This window comes from Hyla sarda, chromosome 12 (genome assembly GCF_029499605.1).
Source record: "Hyla sarda isolate aHylSar1 chromosome 12, aHylSar1.hap1, whole genome shotgun sequence".
Lineage (NCBI taxonomy): Eukaryota > Metazoa > Chordata > Amphibia > Anura > Hylidae > Hyla > Hyla sarda.
The window spans coordinates 12,063,162-12,085,922 of record NC_079200.1 but is presented as its reverse complement, the minus strand read 5'-3'; the positions used below and the strand labels follow the sequence as shown (position 1 = coordinate 12,085,922).

Genomic DNA, 22,761 nt, shown 5'->3' with positions numbered 1-22,761 from the left:
TCCCGCACGATCCACAGTTACTGGTGGATAGTGCGGGAGACGCTGATTAAAAGGTAGGGCTCATTTTAATCAGCGTCTCCCGCACTATCCACCACACCAGTACCTGTGGATAGTGCAGGAAAAAACAAGTGACAGTTTTCCAGAGCGGGGAGGAGACGCCGCTGGTCACTGATTTAAAGTGGCCGCGGCCGTGCTGCTAGTACTTAACAAGCAGCCGCTGCTGCGGCCGCTTTAAATGAGTGACCAGAAGACTTATCGGCGTATAACACGCAGGCAGCCTTTTTACCTTAAATTTAAATTTTATAAGTGCGTGTTATACACCGATAAATACGGTATATAAATATAAAAATATACTTAATATATTTTTATATTAATTATATTATATATTATATTATAATATATATATATATATATATATATATATATATATATATATATATATATATATCTCATTTTTTATTTCTTTGAGTGCTTCCTTCAGACTTTCATACCCTTAAGATGCTGCAGTCATATTCCACCTCTAATCGCAGCTACTCACAGTTAAGGTTTTACCATCAAAGCCGCTTTTCAATAATCCATATGACAATTTAGAGCTCGTGAAGTCCTCTAATGTGGTCTATGCTGCAGTGATCATCAAATGCCCTCAATTTACGGCCTCGTTCCAAATGTAATTTAGGCCAGAGAAATACCTCAGGCAACAATATTGATATTCTGCCAAAAAAGGGGACAAAGGATTGGGGAAGGGAGTATAAAATAGCTGCTCGCCGACCCGTAATACTGGACTATTGTGTCTCCTTTTCCACATTTGCTTCATACAGTGACCTAATGCCGTCTAGAATCGAGCACTCAAAAAATGGCTAGGGGTGCACCTCGCGGTCTGTTGCCGCATCACTATTAATTCGACAGCCTCACGTTCCAGATATTACGTTATCTACAGCTAAAATGACATCCCGCTATCAGAAACATTAGAATTGATGGCAATAACAAGTGTCCTATAGATTTCATGCACAATCGGCGCGCAGAGTCCTATCTTTGGTGTGGTCATCATGCAGCAGGTTTATCATTAGTATTAAAAGGGGTACTCCTCCCCTAGACATCTTACCCCCATCCAAAGGATAGGGTATAAGATGTCTGATTGCGGGGCTGCGCCGATGGGAACCCCTGCGACCTTCCTCCTGCACCCGGCATTCATTCAGAGTGTCGGGTGCAGCTCCGGAGGCTCGTGATGTCACGGCCACGCCCCCTCAATGCAAGTCTAAGGGAGGGGGCGTGGCGGCCGTCACGCCCCCTCCCATAGACTTGCATTGAGGGGACATGGCCGTGACGTCAAGAGCGGGGTGTGGCAGTGACGTTTCGAGCCTCCGCCCGGCATCGCCAATCATCCGGCACGGAGCGAAGTTTGCTCTGTGGACCGGATGTCTGGGGTACCGAGATCATGGGGGTCCCCAGTGGCAGGGGGTGCAGCGAGTGCAGCTCCGGAGGCTCGAAATGTCACGCCCATGCCACGCTCGTGCTGTCACGCCCCCTCTCATAGACTTGCATTGAGGGGGCGTGGCCATGACATCACAAGCGTGGTGGGGCGTGGCCGTGACATTTCGAACCTCCGCCCAGCATCACCAATCAGCTGGCACGGAGCGAAGTTTGCTCCGTGCACCGGATGTCTGGGGTGCCGAATCCGAGATCACGGGGGTCCCCAGCGGCAGAACCCCCGCGATCAGATATCTTATCCCCTATCCTTTGGATAAGGGATAAGATGTCTAGGGGCGAAGTACCCCTTTAAGTATACAGGTAAAGGTTAGGTATATTATTTAAAGCGGGTAAGACAAAGCAAGTCAAGAAGTTACTGCTATGGGGGAGGGAGAGGGGAAGGTTCTGCATGGTAATGTATGTAGCACTCACCTGTAAACTAGGGTAGTTCTCTTTCCTGGAAGAGTCTTTTGAGGTACCTGGACAGGTCATATCCGGCAAAGAATCCACCGGTCCCTTACAGGACTCTCCGAAAGCATCGACTTTCTTAGTAAAGCAGTTCAGTTCCTGCTGTAGCACCACGAGTCTAGATAGGATTGCGGTGACCAGCTTGGAGTCACTGGTTACTTCGCTGTTGTCAAAGGCCTCGGTCAACAAGAGGTCCCCACAATCGTTGTCCGTACAGAGCTTAATACCCGAGGGAAACCCGTTCGCGTCGGACGTTAACACCTCGATGGCTCTACTGATTATCTCCACTTGTGCTTTAATGCCGAAAAGACTTTCTAAATCTTTAATCTTTGGTAACCTGGATGGAGAATTGTTGCGAACATCTGGAGATTTTAGGATTCCCTTTCCGGCGCGTTCTTTCGATTCCGTAGGATCGGTTTCCCCTCCGATTGGTCCCTCGCGCCAAAGTGATGTGGGAACACACTGGGCAGAGTCCCCAGCTTCGGCGTCAGTTTCCATCAAGGGCTTCGTAGTTTGACAAGATGCCAGGTCGTAGCGTTGAAGATTGGAGAGGAGGACCCTGTTCTCGTACTGAAGTTTCTTGACCTTTCCGCTAAGTTCGCTGATTTGGATTTTGGCAGTGCTGAGTTCTTCTTGGGAAGGTTCACTTATGACGGAGCAGCTGTCCTCCGACAACGTAATGTCCAGGTCATGGTCAGACTTATATTTATTTAGTTCATTCATCAGCAGTTTATTTTGGTCCTCCAGCTCCATCATTGATCGTCTAAGCAGATCGGCCTCTTCTTCCACAAACTGAAGGTGTCTTCTAAGCTCCACAAAGTTGTCCCCAGACTCTCCAGCTGGAAAAGCAAATCTGGAATCTTGACCCAAGTGTTCTCGGTCGGCATGAACTTTCATCTCGTCCATCTCTGCTCTTAGACCCCGATTCTCAACCTCCAGCTCCACTATCCTTCGACTCAAAATGTTGGCTTCTTCTTCAACCAGTTTAAGATGGGACTTTAGCTCCGCTTCTCTGGAATGTGGGGAGTTGGCCAGCTCTTCGACAGATACGGAGCTGTCCACTTCTCCATACATAGACCTGTATTTTACCAGTTCCTCTCTCATGGTGTCGTTTTCTTTTGCCAGTTTCGATAACTTTTTACACATTAAAGCAGATTCTTCTTTTGCAAAATGTAGTTGGCATTTCAGGTCAGTGTTGTCCTCCTAAAAGAGATAAAACAATTGTGTTTACATTTTGTCGCAGATACAATACAACCGTAGTCTGAACTGTGTTCACACCAGTGTTTAAGTCAATGGGATCCTTAGCATAAGGTGAAATTGAGTACGATCAAAGTAGAAACGAATCTCAGGGCACTCACACAGGAGTGTTGTAGGGCACCAGCCGTTTCATGCCTTTACGGCACTTTCTCAGCCCGAGGAAGTGCTGTAAAGGCATGAAACGGCTGTAACCTTAGGACACCTAAGCTCTGTCTCTATGTCCCTGCCACCTTGTGTGTCTTGTTGTTGGATACGAATAAAGAATATACTAGACTGATGAGTGCCCTGAGATTTGTTTCTACTTTGATTATACTCAGCGGATTACTATTTATTCAACAATCAACACCACCAAGTGTTCTGTTAGTTACTATTACGTTCTCTAAGGGGGAGATTTATCAAAACCTGTCCAGAGGAAAAGTTGCCGAGTTGCCCATAGCAACCAATCAGATCACTGCTTTCATTTTTAACAAGGCCTCTGCAAAATGAAAGCAGCGATCTGGTTGGTTGCTATGGGCAACTGGGCAACTTTTCCTCTGGACGGGTTTTGATAAATCTCCCCCTAGGAGTCTACACCGTCTGAAGGAGAAATGCCTTCCCGAATACCTGCTGCAGTGCAAGAGGCACACTTACTGTATTTTAAAGTAAAAATAACTCTTAGGGTGCATGCACACCCCATTTTTGCTATACAGATACCGTATATGGTTTCAAGGTAAAAACAGTACACAACCGTATATAGAAAACCGTATGCATTGACTTAACATTGTAAACCGTATGTCAAACGCATCATCCGGTTTAGTCCGTTTTGCGCCTTATACGGTTTCGTTTTTTGTTTTTTTAACCGTACCCAAAACTGTAGACTACCAAGTGGTGAAAAACCATATTAAACCGTTTACGTTTTTTTTTTTTAAATGTATTTTTTAACATGGGAGCCAACGAGAACCGGACAGAACTGTATGTGCGTACAGTTCTATCCGGTTTTCACCATCCGGTTTTTTACTTTGCACAGGTTTTTTTCCTTGGAATTTCAATCAATCAAACAAGTGAAACTTTATTCAAAATGGAGTGAAAAGTTAAAAACATACAGTGACCCCCCGACCTACGATTGCCCCGACATGTGATCATTTCAACATACGATGCTTTTGTATGTCGGGGCCATCGCATAAACGGCTCTCCGGCAGCGCAGACTGCATCAGCTGCCACCGCATAGCCGTTTACGGTGCCCCGTGTGGTCCGCTGACTATCACTTACCTGTCCTCGGGGCTCCGGCGCTTCCTCTTCGGGATCCCCTGCATCGTCGGCGCTCTCCATCGTCGTCATCATGTCGCTGCGCACGCCGTCCCGTCATCCAATAGGAGCAGCATGCGTAGCGACGTGATGGCGGCGACGGAGAGGAGGAGGATCCTGGGGAAGCAGAGGCCTTGCCGGAGCGTCGGGTGACACCCCGGGGTCGCGGCGACAGCGATGGAGGGCGACATCCAGGGCAGCGGTGACGGGTCCGGAGCGGCGTGGACACGTGAGTACAACTTCCTCTAACAGTGGTCTTCAACCTGCAGACCTCCAGATGTTGCAAAACTACAACTCCCAGCATGCCCGGACAGCCGTTGGCTGTCCGGGCATGCTGGGTGTTGTAGTTCTGCAACATCTGGAGGTCCGCAGGTTGTAGACCACTGTCCTATACTTTACATTGCACGGATCCCTCAACATACGATGGTTTCAACAAACGATGGCTCGTTTGGAACGGATTACCATCGTATGTTGAGGGACCACTGTAGTAGTTTTTTTCTTAAAGAACGGATGCAACCGGACATCATTTTTCAAACCGTATGCGGTTTTTAATGATACATGGGTTGAAATTTGTACACGTTTTGATACAGTTTAATCAGGTTTTGAGGAATCCGTTTTTCATAAAAAACCTGATAAGGGAACTGTATTGTAAATATGCGGTGTGCGTGCAGCCTTAGGCAGGCTCTTGTTATATTAACTGCGGATTTATGTAAGGCTCTGTTCACATTAGCATAATGGTGTGTTCCATGTTTGTTTCTGATAAGAGATGCAGACATTACTAGCTGTTCGCGTAAAAAGACATATGCTGTACCATTTCTGGAGCTGAAGGCGGTTGTCAAACTTCTAAAAACTATTTTGTTTATTAATTTCTCATTCAAATGTCAAAGAGGCGGAGCCAAGCTGCTAAAGTGCCCCAGTCTAGCACTCCTTTCCAATAGCATGTTATTAAAAAATATGCTTCTTTCTACTTAAATTTTCCACTTTGAAAAAATGACCACTAGGGGTCTCCCTACCAGTCTTTTTTTATTTTTTTAATAGATTTCAGACTCATGCTGGAGTCCTAAATCTCAGACTGCAGCCGGGACACAGACAAACTCAGCACTGCTCCCTGCCAGGGAGTTTGTCAGTGTCCCGGCCGCAGTCTGAGATTTAGGACTCCAGCATGAGTCTGAAATCCATAAAAACGCACTGGTAGGGAGACCCCTAGTGGTCATTTTTTTCAAAGTGGAAAATTAAATAGAAAGAAGCATATTTTTTAATTACATGTTATTGGAAAGTTATTCTGAATACATTAATTTATAATATATCAAAAGTTTTTTTGATGAAAGGTACCCTTTAAGGAGGGGCTGGGAGGTAAGGGCAAGTGAAGAGGCGTGTCAGACTGCGGCACTTCAGAAGCTCCACCTCCTAGACACTTTGCTGAGAAATAAAAGGTGATTTTATAAGTATATCAGTCACCCTCAGCTCCAGGAAAGCTACCAATTGCCTTTATACCCTAACAGCCATCTAACGGTGTAAGCAGCTCTGATCAGCAAATACAGCTGACATATTCCCTTAGAAAAGAGCAGTGGAAGCTTCCATTAGGAGTCTTCCTTTTTTTTATGACAATTCTTTCTTTAAACAGGTATCAAAAAATAGAAACCTGATGAACAACATGAGGCCTAAGAATTACTAATGGCAAATTCATTAATCCTATTCTAAGGTGGGAAAGTATGGACAGGAGAAAACTGCATCAAACTGAGCAGAATGGCTCACCTTTAGAGATGAGCGAACTTACAGTAAATTCGATTCGACACGAACTTCTCGGCTCAGCAGTTGATGACTTATCCTGCATAAATGAGTTCAGCTTTCAGGTGCTCCCGTGGGCTGGAAAAGGTGGATACAGTCCTAGGAGACTCTTTCCTAGGACTGTATCCACCTTTTCCAGCCCACCGGAGCACCGGAAAGCTGAACTAATTTATGCAGGATAAGTCATCAACTGCCGAGCCGAGAAGTTCGTGACGAATCGAATTTACTGTAAGTTCGCTCATCTCTACTCACCTAGATAAACTAGGCCCAATTCTAGAAGCAGTCACGTTCCCTTCTTTATGCCGTTCATTACTGGTGTACTTAAAGTGTACCCGTCAGATCAAACAAAAAAACTTTTTTTTAAATAGATCACTCAGTACCTTATCCTGACCATATACATCTAACTTTTATGTGTCTTACATATTTAACCTTTATTTAATTTTTCATTACACTTTTAATTTAGCTCACTAGTCTGAATTCCTCTCAAAGTGAGTGGGCGTGGCCTAACTGCGCAGGTCTCCGCCCCCTCCCTCAGTATGCTGTCTGCTCACATCTCCCCTAGCATTAGCAAAACTACAACTCCCAGCTTGTCCTCACTGACAGTAGCGGGGACACAAGCTGACAGTGGGAGGACAGCGCTGTGCTCACAGCTGTCAATCAAGGAAGTGTGTCCATGACATAGGTGATGAAGCATGGACACAGCAGGACTAGTATGTGTCCAAGCAGGCAGGGGGGCAGTTGTTTGACTGGCTTTTTCATTATGAAATACTGAAAATTTTCTAATGAAAGCGATTGCAAAACCTATTGGTTATACATAATCAAATGTTTTTGTATCTGACAGTGCCCATTTAAAAAAAGGAAACGGACAGCTGGTTCCCCTGCACTAAACCCAATACATGGGGTAATCGTGCAGGTGATTTGGATAGCATGAGGTATCACTTACCAAGGTCGCGGTCCTGAGGTACCCACTGTAATAGCCTCCATTGCTAATGGCCGGCTTTGCGCAATGGAGGCGGGAACTGACATGCTGCGTATGCTGGGTCCCGCCTCTATTGCACAAAGCCGGCTATTAGCAATGGAGGCTGATACAATGGGTATCTCTGGAATCATAACTCTGATCCTGGTTCACCCAGGGATGTGACATCACGCCCCTTGTGTCATCAAGCCACGCCCCCTCAATGCAAGTCTACTTGCATTGAGGGGGAGTGGCTTGGCCGTGACATCACAACCCTCGAACTCCGCCCCCGCCTCAAACGCTGGGGCAGTGGAGTACCCCTTTAACTCTTTCCCTTCCAATCTTGACTACAGACTATGGGAAAAAAAATGTTTCCAGATACAGTGAACCCTGCAGCTACAGTTCATGTAGCGCTATCCACATAGATAATAAAAAAATATATAAAGACCTAAAATTAAAAAAAAGGGGAAAAGCAAGCCTTCTCCTTAATGGTTGCTATTTTAAGTTCTAAACACACAGGGCACGGCATGCTTGGGTGTGTCGCCCGCTATATATATGTGTTTGTATTACGGTTTTCACCACAGTTTGGGATGTCTGCGCAACAGGATATTCTCAAGAGAGATAAGTGCTTCTTGGAGAACAAGAAAAACAGCTGTGACTTCAAGACATCCAAACATATAACCACAAGTCTTCCTGCTCTGCCGGACAAGGATCCAGGCAGGAGTGTAGCCCGAAGCCTCCAACCCCCGATACCAACTCTAACCGGGTCCCATCTATCATACACTATTTAGAATACTTGTGAGCACTTAACCCCTCAAAGGGGTACTCTGTTGGTCAGCGTTTGGAACAAACTGTTCCGAACTCTGGAGTCGGAAGCTCGTGACGTCATAGCCCAGCCCCCTTGTGATGTCACGCCCCGCCCACTCAATGCAAGTCTATGGGAGGGGGCGTGACAGAGTCACGCCCCCTCCCATAGACTAGCATTGAGGGGGCGGGGCGTGACATCATGAGGGGACGGGACTATGATGTCACTAACTCTGGGCACTGGCTCCAGCGTTCGGAACAGTTTGTTCCAAACGATGAGCAGCGGAGTACCCCTTTAAGGACACAACCAATTTTATTTCCTTGCGTTTTCGGTTCTTAAAGGGGTACTCCGCCCCTAGACATCTTATCCCCTATCCAAAGGACCCCCGGGATCTACCATGCAGCACCCACCTTTAGCGGCTTCCGGAACCGCTGGAGGTCCTCAGGCTGAGTCCATCTCGACCACGAGGACGGAGCATAGTGACGTCACTGCTCCGCCCCCGTGTGACGTCACACTCCGCCCCCTCAATGCAAGTCTATTGGAGGGGTGTTGCAGCTGTCACACCCCCTCCCATAGGCTTGCATTGAGGGGGCGGAGCATGATGTCACACGGGGGCGGAGCCGTGACGTCACTATGCTCCGTCCCCGTGATCGCCAGTAATCAGACCCGGAGCGAACACGCTCCGGGGACTGATTCTAACGGGGTGCGGCGTAGAAGATCACGGGGGTCCCCAGCGGTGGGACCCCCGCAATCAGGCATCTTATCCCCTATCCTTTGGACAGGGGATAAGATGTCTAATCGCCGGAGTACCCCTTTAAAAGGGGTGCTCCAGCATTATGAACATTTTGTTGAGAAGCCGGAGGCCGTGTTCATGAAGTAATGACCACGTCCCCCTCTTGACGTCACACCACACCCCCTCTATTCATGTCTATGGGAGGGGGCGTGGTGTGACTTCACGACCACTGCTGCAGGGACCTAGCGTTTGCTTAGAAGATCCGGTGGCAGGAGAATAGGTAGGAGACCTCCGGCTGGCATTTGAACTCATTGGACCCCACAAACCCACCGGCATCTGTTTTTTTTGACGCAGTGATTGACAATGAACACTGCATCTAAAGGGTTAATGACGGAGTGCTGGGAAGTGACCTGTAGAGAACAGAAAGCCTCAGCTTAGTTTTAGGCCTAGTGGCCAGAATGGTAACTGCAAGATTTCAAGATTATTTTAAAGGGGTACTCCAGTGGAAAAAATTTTTTTTTTTTTTTTAAATCAACTGGTGCCAGAAAGTTAAACAGATTTGTAAATTACTTCTATTAACAAATCTTAATCCTTCCAGTACTTATTAGCTGCTGAGTACTACAGAGGAAATTATTTTCTTTTTGGAACACAGAGCTCTCTGCTGACATCTCTGTCCATAGCAGCATATGTTTACTATGGGGATTTTCTCCTGCTCTCGACAGTTCTTAAAATGGACAGAGATGTCAGCAGAGAGCACTGTGGTCATGATGTCAGCAGAGAGCTCTGGGTTCCACAAAGAAAATAATTTCCTCTGTAGTATTCAGCAGCTAATAAATGCTGGAAGGATTTAGATTTTTTAGTAGAAGTAATTTACAAATCTGTTTAAAAACTTTCTGGCACCAGTTGATTTTAAAAAGAATAAATAAATAAAAGTTTTCCACCGCAGTACCCCTTTAAAATATAGATCAGCATTTCCCAGCCAGTGTGCCTCCAGCTGATGCAAAGCTACAACTCCCCAGCCAAAGGCTGTCCAGGTCTGCTGGGAGTAGTAGTTTTGCAACAGCTGGAGGCACCCTAGTTGGGAAACATTTATCTATATTTTAGAATATTGGATAAACAGGGGAACAGCACTATGCAGAATTTATGCATTTATACAAGTATTTACTAAAACTGATTCTTCTTCTTTAAGTGCCAAGTAGTTTTTACAATGGCCTCACTGAGCTCCTGGTGATTGACGCTGTACGGGTTGTGGGGGGGGGGACTTCTTTCTAATAGACTTGCTCCATATGTTGGTTAGATGAAGGTCCCGTTCTTCTCGGCCTCGGTAATTATTCCATCTCTTAATGAGATCTGGATTCACAATCAGCTAATGGGCTCCAGGTGGCAGGCAAAATGTCAGAGCGACGTAAAGCCCAAAACAACATGGCATTGTGGCCATCGTGTGTTTGCCACTAGAACTTTGCTTCTAAAGAAAACACAGATGTAGTAGCCATTTGTACTGACTTGTACAAATATTATGTATTTGAGTGCTGCTCTGTGTGCTGCACACAGCTTCCTCTCTGTCATTAATCTGCCATACTAGTCCGCAGAACAGAATGGCGTTTGTCTGCGATCGTCCCCGCCTCCCCCGAACATTAGATCCCTCTCAGATGCCTTTATACTGTAATCAGGAGCAGCGGCTCAAAGCCCCCCTTTATTTCTCTTCATCAAAGTCCCATTGAGATGCAGATTCCTCCGCAGGAGGAGAATACTAATTATCTGGCAGAAATGAATTTACCCAAAAATGTAATGAGGAAAAGACGAGGATTTTTAATTAGACGCCGAATAACGTCGCGATACATTACCCAGATCTTTAGATGAAATCTTTATTGTTGCTTTCTGCAACAGAAGAAGGTCGCCCATCCACCTATCCTGGGATTAACTATAAGTCCCCCAACTGTGCGGATGCTTAAAGGGGTTATCCAGGAAAAAACTTTTTTTTATATATCAACTGGCTCCAGAAAGTTAAACAGATTTGTAAATTACTTCTATTAAAAAATCTTAATCCGTTCAGTACTTATGAGCTTCTGGAGTTAAGGTTGTTCTTTTCTGTCTAAGTGCTCTCCGATGACACCTGTCTCGGGAAACGCCCAGTTTAAAAGCAAATCCCCATAGCAAACCTCTTCTAAACTGGGCGGTTCCCGAGACACGTGTCATCAGAGAGCACTTAGAAAAGAACAATCTTAACTTCAGAAGCTCATAAGTACTGAAAGGATTAAGATTTTTTAATAGAATTTACAAATCTGTTTAACTTTCTGGAGCCAGTTGAGATATATATAAAAAAAAAGTTTTTCCTGGAATACCCCTTTAAGGGCATGGCTGGCAAGACTCCAGAGACGGACACCACACAATCCATCATGTCATTCAGGTTGTCGACATGAGCAGAATGGTAGCAGCAGACCAAGACATGGCGTCAACTGGACATTTTTTTACTGTATTTCCAGGATGGTGAAAGGGGTTGTGCAGCAAAAGAAACACCCTTTATTTGGTATCAAAAAGTATAATAAAGCAACTTACTGATAAAATGGTCTGATCCATAATGCACAGATCTTCCATATGAGCTGAGGCAGCCTGCTCCATCCCAGCTCCCCCTCCCCTCCACTCTACTGAGGATCAGACCCTTAATGTGAAGAGGGGAGCTCATATTACTGCTCGTTAGATTTGAAGGCAGCAGGAAGCCTTTCTCAGTCACGGTAGTTTCTGTCAGATAAGGCTCACTGCTGTCTTCTCTGAGAAAGACTTCCTACTGTCTTAAAATCTAATCAGCAGTTATATAAGCTCCCTCCTTCACATTAGATTTTAAAACAGCATGAAGCCTTTCTAAGATAAGACAGATTGTGAGTGCATTTATACAGATACTGGCAGAGTACCTAAACCTTGTGGAAGAGAAAAGGCAACAATGACGCTTAAAGGGGTACTCCGATGGAAAAAAAAAATTTAAATCAACTGGTACCAGAAAGTTATACAGATTTGTAAATTACTTCCAGTACTTATTAGCCGCTGTATGCTCCAGAGTAAGTTGTGTAGTTCTTTCCAGTCTGACCACAGTGCTCTCTGCTGACACCTCTGTCCATGTCAGGAATTGTCCAGAGTAGGAGCAAATCCCCATAGCAAACCTCTCCTGCTATGGACAGTTCCTTACATGGACAGTGGTGGTAGCAGAGAGCACTGTGGTCAGACAGTATGTTGAGACCAGAACTCTATGGAAACCTGGTAATTGGTTCTAAAGGCTCAAAATGTCATCCAAAAATAGGAAAAAGTGAGGATTAAAGAAAAATAAGTAGATAACTAATATAGATAAAGCAAATCCTTACATATAAAAGTAATAAAGATCTGCTGGGAGCTGTAAATCACAGTCAATGTCAGTGTTTCCCAAGCAGGGAGCCTCCTACAGTACAACTCCCAGCATGCTGGGAGTTGTAGTTTTGCAACAGCTGGGGGCACCCTGCTTGGGAAACACTTGTCTATGTAGAGGACAGGAGCTTCTTCAGGGTCCTGTACAGTACACAGTGTCCTAAAAAAGTAACATGGAGTCGCCCCAACCTGGTGTCAAAAGGAGCAGCTAACCCTGGTACAGGTAAAGAGTAGAGAACATGTAATACCTCCCTGTACTGTAGGGGGCGCTACCAGACACCAGTCAGTGCATACACTTCAGTAATACAGGTAAAGAGTACAGAACATGTAATACCTCCCTGTACTGTAGGGGGCGCTACCAGACACCAGTCAGTGCATACACTTCAGTAATACAGGTAAAGAGTACAGAACATGTAATACCTCCCTATACTGGTGCGGGCGCTACCAGACATCAGTCAGTGAATATGCTTTAGTAATACAGGGGTTTTACCAGTTAATGTCCATTCTGATTGGTCGGTTCTTCCAGCCATTGACACCTTTCACAGATCTGGACTGTCTGTACATTGTATGTTGAGTCTGGTTTCAAGTTACAATGGTCCAGAAAAGACCATTGTATGTTGAAATTACTGTATGTTGAGGCCATTTTAAGTTGAGGGATCACTGTATATATTAATATATATATTACACACACACACACACACATTTATTAATGATAGAACTTACCTGAGGAGATGGCTTCTTGTCCAATTTGCCTGATCTTCTCCTTTTTAAAGAATTCTGCAAATAAAGAGAACAAAAGACTGAGTTTTGTGTGTAGCCCAAAGTAAGAACATAGGTAGATAAAGTTCAGCTCCCTATACAGGTATTGGCCTTTCTTCATTGAGCAACGTCTTCCAGTTGGTGTTTACCACATTTTTTTTATACACACAAAGTAAAACTAGGACGCAGCCTATTACAGCCAAATCAAAAAGATGGGACCCCACAAAACTTTCCCATCCACTCTGGGCCAGAAGACTCCTGCAAGGGTCCGGGACTGATGTCCTTGTGTCAGCGAAGCTTAGAGGGAACCAGAATTGCTCCCAGCCCCCCCCCCCAGTGTTCACCGAGTAACACAAGACTGGTTGGAGTCTATTAGTTTAGGGACCTGAGATTACAGGGAAGGTGAGGAACATCCAGAAGGAAATCCCAAGAGGAAACTGCAACCTGAAAGATCATAGTGACAAACACACAGCTGTCTGGCCGGATCTATAAAAAGATGCGTCACTCAGTGCTTACAGGGCGGAGAGCAGCCGCAGGGACCTCCCCCATGACTACTTACCTGGGTCCCACCAGCTTTTTGAAACTGCATTTATTTACATTTATTCTGAGCAGCTCTGGCATTTCATAGTGTCGCGGGATCGCACTGCCTGTACCTGTTTAAAGGGGTATTCCAGGAATTTTTTTTATTTGACTGTGCTACAGGGGCTGTAAAGTTAGTGTAGATCATAATATAGTGTCTGTACCTGTGTGTGACGGTTTTCTCACAATTCTTTTGTGATTTTCACACCAATATTTATTTTTACCAGCATACAAAATGACTGTTGTCTCAGATTTTTCCCAGGTTGCAATGCGGCCGAGACCTGACTCACTAGTCAGCTGATGACAGGGAGCCTGTCTGCTTCAATGGGTGGAGCGATCGCTTGGTGGGAGAGAGATCAATCTGCAACTAATGCAACAGCTGGAGGCACCCTGATTGAAAACCACAGGTCTTTTGAATGGATGCAGCTCATTTATATTTCAATGGGTGGGGTGGCTGATGTGTGGGAGGGAGGAAAATGGAATTGTGGGATTTGTAGTCAAAAGAAGAAAACTAAAACAGGAAATACCAGTTCACAAAAAGCTAGCCCCAGTGTTATGGTAATGTCACAGCATAGCCATTTAGCCCCAAGACAAGCGCAGATCCTTCCTAAGCATGTCCATAAATCACCTTATGGTGGAGAACCCCTTTAATGGGAGGCATAAAACTGGGGACCGGTTCCTTTTAAACATTTGGTTAGCAATGGCTCCTTTAAGATGTGCAAGTCGAAATCTGAGAAATTAACACCAACCGGAGGTGTAAAAAAAAAAAAAAAAACACATTAATTCAGCTCCTTGTGTTAATGAATCTGCTGCTTGTCTGGGCTAATACTGAGCAAAACAGCCAAGGGATGCTCTTCTGTATGAACTCCCAGATTCATTATATATTTAGAACAAACTTTGTTTTACTTCACATGTAAATTGGTGGATTTTAAGTACCATATATACTAAAGTAGTCGCCGTTCCGAATATAAGCAGAGGCCCCTAATTTCACCCCAAAAACCTATAAGCCTAGGGTGGGAAATACATCATCCAGACCCCCGTCATTATCACCCTGTAATTTTCACCCTCTTCATCATCCCCCCCCATGTCATCATACCCCCCCCCGTCATCATCCAGACCCCCGTCATTATCACCCCCATCATTATCACCCTGTCATTATCACCCTCGTCATCATCCCCCCCCCCCCCCCCTTCATCATCACCGCCTGTCAATCCCTTCTCAGTGGTCTTCAACCTGCGGACCTCCAGTTGTTGCAAAACTACAACTCCCAGCATGCCTGGACAGCCATTGGCTGTCCGGGCATGCTGGGAGTTGTAGTTTTGAAACATCTGGAGGGCGGCAGGTTGAAGACCACTGCGGCCTTCGTCATCATCTAGACCCCCCCTTTGTTTTCTACTCACCTCGCCAGTTTTTCGGTGGGAAGAAAGGGTGAGCTGGTCCATAGAAACATAGAATGTGTTGGCAGATAAGAACCATTTGGCCCATCTAGTCTGCCCAATAATCTGAATACTATGAATAGTCCCTGGCCCTATCTTATATGAAGGATAGCCTTATGCTTATCCCATGCATGTAAAAATATTAATCCTTCCTGTACTTATTAGCTGCTGAATACTACAGAGGAAATTATTTTCTTTTTGGAATGCTCTCTGATGACATCACGAGCACAGTTCTCTCTGCTGACGTTATTATAATAATAATAACACTTTATTTATTGTTGTCCTTAGTGGGATTTGAACCCAAGTCCGGTGGGGAGGGTTAGTCGTTCCGGGCTGTCCATCTTCACCGCTCCGGGCCGGCCACGGACTAGTGACACTGCATTGACGCCACCGTGCAGGGACGTTCATGCGCAGGGACTTCACAGACGTCTGCTGCACACGGACGATCCTGCAAGTTGTCGTTAACGCAACGTCACTAGTCCGGGGACGGCCCGGAGTGGAGAAGAGGGCCTCCCTCCGGAACGACTAACCCTCCCCACCCGACGGTCCCTGCAGCATAAATGGCCGAAGATGGACGGCCCGGACCAGCTCACCCTTCCTTCCCACCGAGGGGAGGTGAGTAGAAAACAAAGGGGGGGGTCTGGATGATGACGAAGGCCGCAGTGGTCTTCAACCTGCGGCCCTCCAGATGTTTCAAAACTACAACTCCCAGCATGCCCGGACAGCCGATGGCTGTCGGGGCATGCTGGGAGTTGTAGTTTTGCAACATCTGGAGGTCCGCAGGTTGAAGACCACTGAGAAGGGATTGACAGGCGGAGATGGACGGCTCGGACCATCCCCTCACAGCTAAGCCAAAAACTTTTTTTTTGTTCACTCGAGTATAAACCGAGGGGGGGGGGCGTTTTCAGCACGAAAAATTGTGCTGAAAAACTCGGCTTATACTCGAGTATATACAGTACTTATTTTTTCCCAGATTTTTACTAGCAACGGTGTTTAGTTTCCACCCCAAAAACTTACTCTCTATTTAATATCTCACAAAAAAGTATAAGTCTATGTAACATCGGACTCTTATACAAGTACTGTCAAAATTTTACGGCTGTCTGGCTGGGTTCACATTGCGGAATCTCCTAGGAGCACGCGGACTGCATTGCCGTCCCCATAGATGGCAATACATTTCTGGGTGGATCTTTTGAGAGATCTGCTCAGAAATGCATTGCCATCTATGAGGATTGGCAATGCAGTCCGCGCGGTCCTAGTGCCGCTGGCTGGATCTCCGGCAGAAATTCTGCCCGGAGATTCTGTAGTGTGAACCCAGCCTTAGAGGATGTCAGAAAAGAAGAGTTCTTATAATCTCTGTAGCTACTGAGTCTATTCACGCTGCAGAATTTCCGCTTACAGAAGTCTACCTCAAATTAAAGCCCATAGACTTCTATGGGATTCCGCACTCCCATTCACACTTCTGAATTTCCGCAAGCGGAAATTCAGAAGTGTGAATGGGAGTGCAGAATCCCATAGAAGTCTATGGGCTATAATTTGAGGCGGAATTCTGCAAGCGAAAATTCTGCAGCGTGAATAGACCCAACTCTCTGCATGTTGGTCAGATAGGTCTACAAAAAAATATTTGGTGTGACACAGAGGTTCTCTTTACCGAAACTCCATTACCTTATTGGAAAGGTCTTTGGTTCTTGAAATAAGAAAAGTCCAAAACATACCGGCACATTAAGATTGTGAGCCCCAATGGGGACAAGGAACAATTTAAGTGTACAGCTCTGTGGAATCTGTGTGTGCTATATAGATTTTTAAAATGATTGTTAACAATATATTCATGTTTTTTGTTATAATATCAATATTGTGGATAACAATGTTTTTATTATTAATAATGAAATAATAATACACAATAATAATAATAAATACATAAATAAAATAATAATAATAAGTAAAATATTTTATATTATGGTTATAATAAAATAATAATAAAATGAGATTATAAGAATAAAATATTTTTTACATTATTTTTAGCAGTATTTTTTTACATTATTTTTGGCAGTATTTTTTTATATTTTAGCAGTTTTATATTATTTTTAGCAGTATTTTTTACATAATTTTTAACAGTATTTTTTTACATAATTTTTAACAGTATTTTTTTACATAATTTTTAGCAGTATTTTTTATATTATTTTTAGCAGTATTTTTTATATTATTTTTAGCAGTATATTTTATATTATTTTTTGCAGTATTTTTATATTACGGTATTTTTAGCAGTATATTTTATATTATTTTTAGAAGTATTTTTTTTACATTATTTTTTGCAGTATTTTAATATTTTTTGCAGTATTTTTTATATTGTTTTTAGCAGTATTTTTTATATTATTTTTGGCAGTATTTTTTATATTATTTTTAGTAGTATTTTTTTAATATTATTTTTAGCAGTATATTTTATATTTTTAGCAGTATTTTTATATTATTTTTTGCAGTATTTTTATATTATTTTTTGCAGTATATTTTATATTATTTTTAGCAGTATTTTTATATTATTTTTAGCAGTATATTTTATATTATTTTTAGCAGTATATTTTATATTATTTTTAGCAGTATTTTTTATATTATTTTTGGCAGTATTTTTTTATATTATTTTTAGCAGTAGTCAGAGACTGTAAGCTTCCTCGCTGTGATCTTCTCACACGCATGATGTATAAGATAAGTTTCTATCGGATCGTGACCTCATAAGCATTAATCATTGTGGCTACGATACAACCATATTAAAAATACAGATGCCGCCTCACTCCAGGCAAGTCATAAAGAATAAGCGTCCGGGGCATCCTATTGATTATGATGTGTCGGAGGCTAAAATGTCACTGAATAAGCCTCCTGTGCGGATTATACCAGTGACGCTGCACAGAAGACCTGAAAACACCCAGACAGACAGCTATAATGTCAGATTATGGCCGCTTAGCCTTGAGTTATACACTGACTTACATCACAGAAAGCAGGACATGGATGGACATAGGCCGTATCCTCAAAAATGATCAATTCTACTTGATGGAGGCCGCTGGCTGTCTGGGCGTGCTGGGAGTTGTAGTTTTACAACCTCTGGAGGGCCGCAGGTTAGACACTCTTGGCCTAATGGGTTATTCTGCGCAGTCTCTGTAACTCCCATAGAGGTTAAAGGGGTATTCCAGGAAAAAAAGATATATATATTTTTTTTATATATATCAGCTGGCTTCAGAAAGTTAAACAGATTTGTAAATGAATTATATTAAAAAATCTTAATCCTTCCAGCACTTATCAACTGCTGAAGTTGAGTTGTTCTTTTCTGTCTGACCACAGTGCTCTCTGCTGACACCGCTATCTGTCTCAAGAACTGTTCAGAGTAGGTGCAAATCCCCATAGCAAACCTCTAATGCTTCGGACAAAGCAGAGGTGTCAGCAGAGAGCACTGTTGTCAGAAAGAAAAGAGCAACTGAACTTCAGCAGCTGATAACTACTGGAAGGATTAAGATTTTTTAATAGAAGTAATTTAATATATATATATATATATATATATATATATATATACATACATACATACATACACACACACACACACCAAGTGTTTCCTGAATAACCCCTTTAATGGGAGAATGATGTGCATATAACGCTTTACAGCTCCATACATCTGGTAGTGGCTGTCCTTGGTACTGCAGCTGGGCCCGGTCAAGTGCAGCACAAGCAGCGCAGCCCCTCCAGTCAGCTTATGGACGGGATGGGTGGGGGGTTAATGCCAGGAGTGGACCCCCCCCCCCCCCCATCCCCTAAAACAGTGTGACTCCAACTGTTGCGAAACTACAACTCACAACTCCCTTTTGCTGTCAGGGCATGCTGGGAGTTGTAGTTTCGGAACAGCTGGAGACACACTGTGTTGGTAAACACTGCCCTAAAATATAGCAGTCAATGTTACCACTAGTCTAGCACATTGTTTTCCAACCAGTGTGCCTCCAGCTGTTGCAAAACTACAATTTCAGGCATGCTGTGAGGTTCGCAACAGCTGGAGGCACACTGTTTGGTGAACACTGGTCTATCAGCATAGGTGTACACTGTATACCAGTGTTTCCCAATCGGGGTGCCTCCAGCTGTTGCAAAACTACAACTTCCAGCATGCCAGGGCATGCTGGGAGTTGTGGTTTTGCAACAGCTGGAGGCACCCCGGTTGGGAAACACTGGTATACACCATGAAGATACACCAAGGAAAATCGCATGTGAGTGAATATATATCTCCCCCTCTTAACTAAAATATGTCCTAGTGCAGCAGACAGGGGGTGGACAATCATTTATCTCCGTAAATCTCACAATGCGGCCATCTGCTCTGCGCAGCTTACACCGGGGCCGCTCGCCTCCTGCTGCCTATAACCTATTATCCTACACGTCAGGACGCGGAAAAAAACCAAAGTGTCAGACATGTTACTCCAAGGACAACGCCATGGCCGATGTGATGTGAGGTCCTGGATATTGCTAATTCAGCAGAAATGCAAAACGGATTACAGCGACCTGAATGGCGAGGGGACGTTTCTGAAAGTCCATTATCTATTTGCTGGAGGCAGAAGGACGGAGGGGGAGGAAAGGGGGGGGGGGGGGGGGGTCTGTTTAGTTGACGCTGCCAGGCCCCAAGCCAACATATGAAAACCATTTACTGCTCCACGATAAAAGAAAGGTATTGGAAGGGAAAAAAAAAATCTTTATAAAAATGCATTATTATCTATTAATATAATATATATTTCTTTATATTTTTAATTTTATATATATTTAATTATTTTTAATATGAGATAGAGATTTTACAATTACATAGACACACTTTAATATTTCTTTATAGAATTATTTTCTTAATCCATAAATAACCATTTGAAGTATATATAATAAATACACACATACTTTAATATTTTTTTATAGAATTATATTTTTAATCCCTAAATTATATATTATATATATATATATATATATATATATATATATATATATATATTTTTTTTTTTTTTTTTATACTAATATTTTTTATTGAATAATTTTTTTAATCCATGAGAAAAAAAAAATTATATATAGCAAAAAAGGATATACTGCAGCACACGGCGTAAAGTGAAAAAATCTCAAAGTGGTTTATTCCATAACAAACAGGGTGAGTTCACAGCAAGTAGCGACGTTTCGACTGGACTCCTCTAGTCAGTGAGATTTTTTCACTTTACGCCGTGTGCTGCAGTATATCCTTTTTTTGCTGTACAAATGGTGGGCTTTTGACCACAGCCCCAGAAACTGCTCTGCACCGAATATACTGTTTATAGAGTGTGCTGCTATCCTCTACATATATACACACACACACACACACATATATATATATATACACACACACACACACACACATACCTCTCTATACACACACATACCTCTCTATCTATCCATTTCTTTATTTTCTAGACACACCTATTCAGGGGCCCCTATTAATGCAGGTAAGCTAAAAGGGTGAAGGTCAAGCAGCTGGGAGAATATTTGCACTTAGAAGTGTATAGACCGATAAAAGTGTAGCCCCTGTATACATATTGCACAGAAAAGAGGGAAAAAAAGGACTGTCCCCAGTAGGCGCTATCTCCAGACAAAGAATAAAAGATGAGGAAAATCCCCTTTCTTCAATAAAAACTAATTTATTGAATAAAACAAAATAAAATAACGGATTACATCAGAGCAAGACACGTTTCGGGGGTTGTACCACCCTTCCTCAGTTGCAGTTCATCTGCCAGACGGCTTGCAAGTCTCCTAGAGTACTCCAACCACAGGGGTGATACGTATAACCTCAAGGATATATCCAGGTGAGAGTCCCATCACAGACAGACACTTGGACCCACAGAATTATACGAGGCGCGGTCCTGGACATTTTTTTTTGTCTCTTTCTCTTCACTGTATAAATACTGTACTTCTATCTCCCATGTACAATCTGATAATCTTGCAAATCAACACACGGCTTATCAACTTTTTTTTTTTTTTTTACAAAAAACCTGATACGGAAACTGTATTGCAAAAAAGAGATGTGAATGCAGCCTCACACACATTATATGACGTCTGATCTGGCAGCTGGTGTTGGTCTACAGCAGTGTTTCCTAACCAGGGTGCCTCCAGCTGTTTCTAAACTACAACTTCCAGCATGCCTGGACAGCCTCCAGCTGTTGCAAAACTACAACTCTCAGCATGCCTGGACAGCAGAGAAAAACTGCTCTTACAGGTTCCCAGGAATTAAATTAAATATATTTATTTATTTATTTATTTATTTAATTTATTTTTTATGTTTTAGTATTTTTTTAAACTAACAAAAAGGGCATAAAATTCTAGGAAAAAAATGCCTTAAATGCAAAACCTTAGCACACGTATGGCGCCTTAAGATTGATATTGCTTTGGCCCTGAAGGGGTTAACGAGGGTTATTTCTAATTACGTTCCTCTCAGAGAGTCGCTCACGTTGGAAACAAATCTCACTACTATAAAAACATATCAGCCGTTTATTCTACCCACCCCGGCTTCCTAAAATGGCAACGGTATAAGAGCTAAAAATGTGCCTTGCAGATCTTCTGGCGGCCTCGCTGTGTTTGGCTCGCTGCCACGTTACGTAGACGATGCATTTTTTTGAAAGTGCTCTTTGTGTATTTCTAAACTAGAGACAGATCTGAATATTTTAAGAGAGAACCGCTGGAGAGACGTTCCAGCTGCTCATGATCTCATCCTTCGTTCCCCCTCCCCTCCATATTTTTTTTTTTTGTTCAAACCAAAACATTCAAGCAAAGAGAAAAACCCTTTCAAATCTATGTAACTACAAATAGCTGCAAGAAAAACTCTGGACGCAGAGACACAAGGCTGCGCTAGAAGCTACGAAATGTAATACGGATACTCTTAACGGCGGACTAGTTGTGGTCACATGATGGGATCCGATAGGGGCGCAATGTAACGTCTCCATCTGCCTGTGTCTTACTTAGTGATGTAGTAGTCAGTGAAACAACATTTTAAACATAAAAAGCGGGTGGACACGGGGGGACATTTCGCAAATAGCTGGCGCCGGCACTAGGACTGCTCAGAAACGCGAGGTCTCCATAGACCGCAATGCATTACCGAGCGGATGCCGCAAAAGAGTTGAAATTCCAATTCTTTTGGTGGAGGCCGGAACTGGGATTTCCGTGGCAGATTTTTCCGCAGCAGAAATTTTGCAGTGTGCAAAGGTGCAGCAGAATCCAATTGAAAACAATGGGACTGTGCTGCAATGGAATTTCCGTGCAGAATTTTTCAGCAGGATTCCAAATGGAAATTCCGCTGTTTGAACGAGGCCTTAGATGGCTGTTAGGGTAAGAGTTGCTGAAATGTGATTGGTTAAAAGGGGTACTCCGCTGCTCAGTGTTTAAACCAAACTGTTCCGAACGCTGGAGCTGGCAGCTCGTGACATCATAGTCCCGCCCCCTCATGATGTCATGCCCCACCCCCTCAATGCAAATCTATGGGAGGGGTCGTGAAGAGTTGCATTGAGGGGGCGGGCACAACATGAAGGGGTGGAGCTATAACGTCACGAGCTGCCGGCTCCAGCCACCACCTATCCCCCACTGATCAGCTAGCCACCACTTATCCCCCAACTGATAAGCTAGCCACCACTTATCCCCCCACTGATAAGCTAGCCACCACTTATCCCCCACTGATCAGCTAGCCACCACTTATCCCCCACTGATCAGCTAGCCACCACTTATCCCCCACTGATCAGCTAGCCACCACTTATCCCCCCACTGATCAGCTAGCCACCATTTATCTCCCCACTGATCAGCTAGCCACCACTTATCCCCCACT

General features: G+C 43.7%; 1 protein-coding gene across 4 annotated transcripts in view; it reads right to left on the bottom strand.

Moving 5' to 3' along the window:
* SOGA1 (suppressor of glucose, autophagy associated 1) overlaps positions 1–22,761 on the bottom strand; it is a 104,797-nt gene that overhangs the window by 45,718 nt on the left and 36,318 nt on the right. For all 4 annotated transcript variants that reach the window (XM_056548113.1, XM_056548115.1, XM_056548114.1 and 1 more), the window contains exons 4-5: positions 12,874–12,927; positions 1,900–3,138 (exon numbers count right to left, since the gene is read on the bottom strand). In XM_056548113.1, coding sequence (XP_056404088.1) covers positions 1,900–3,138; positions 12,874–12,927 — 1,293 coding nt within the window. The remainder of the gene's footprint in view (positions 1–1,899; positions 3,139–12,873; positions 12,928–22,761) is intronic.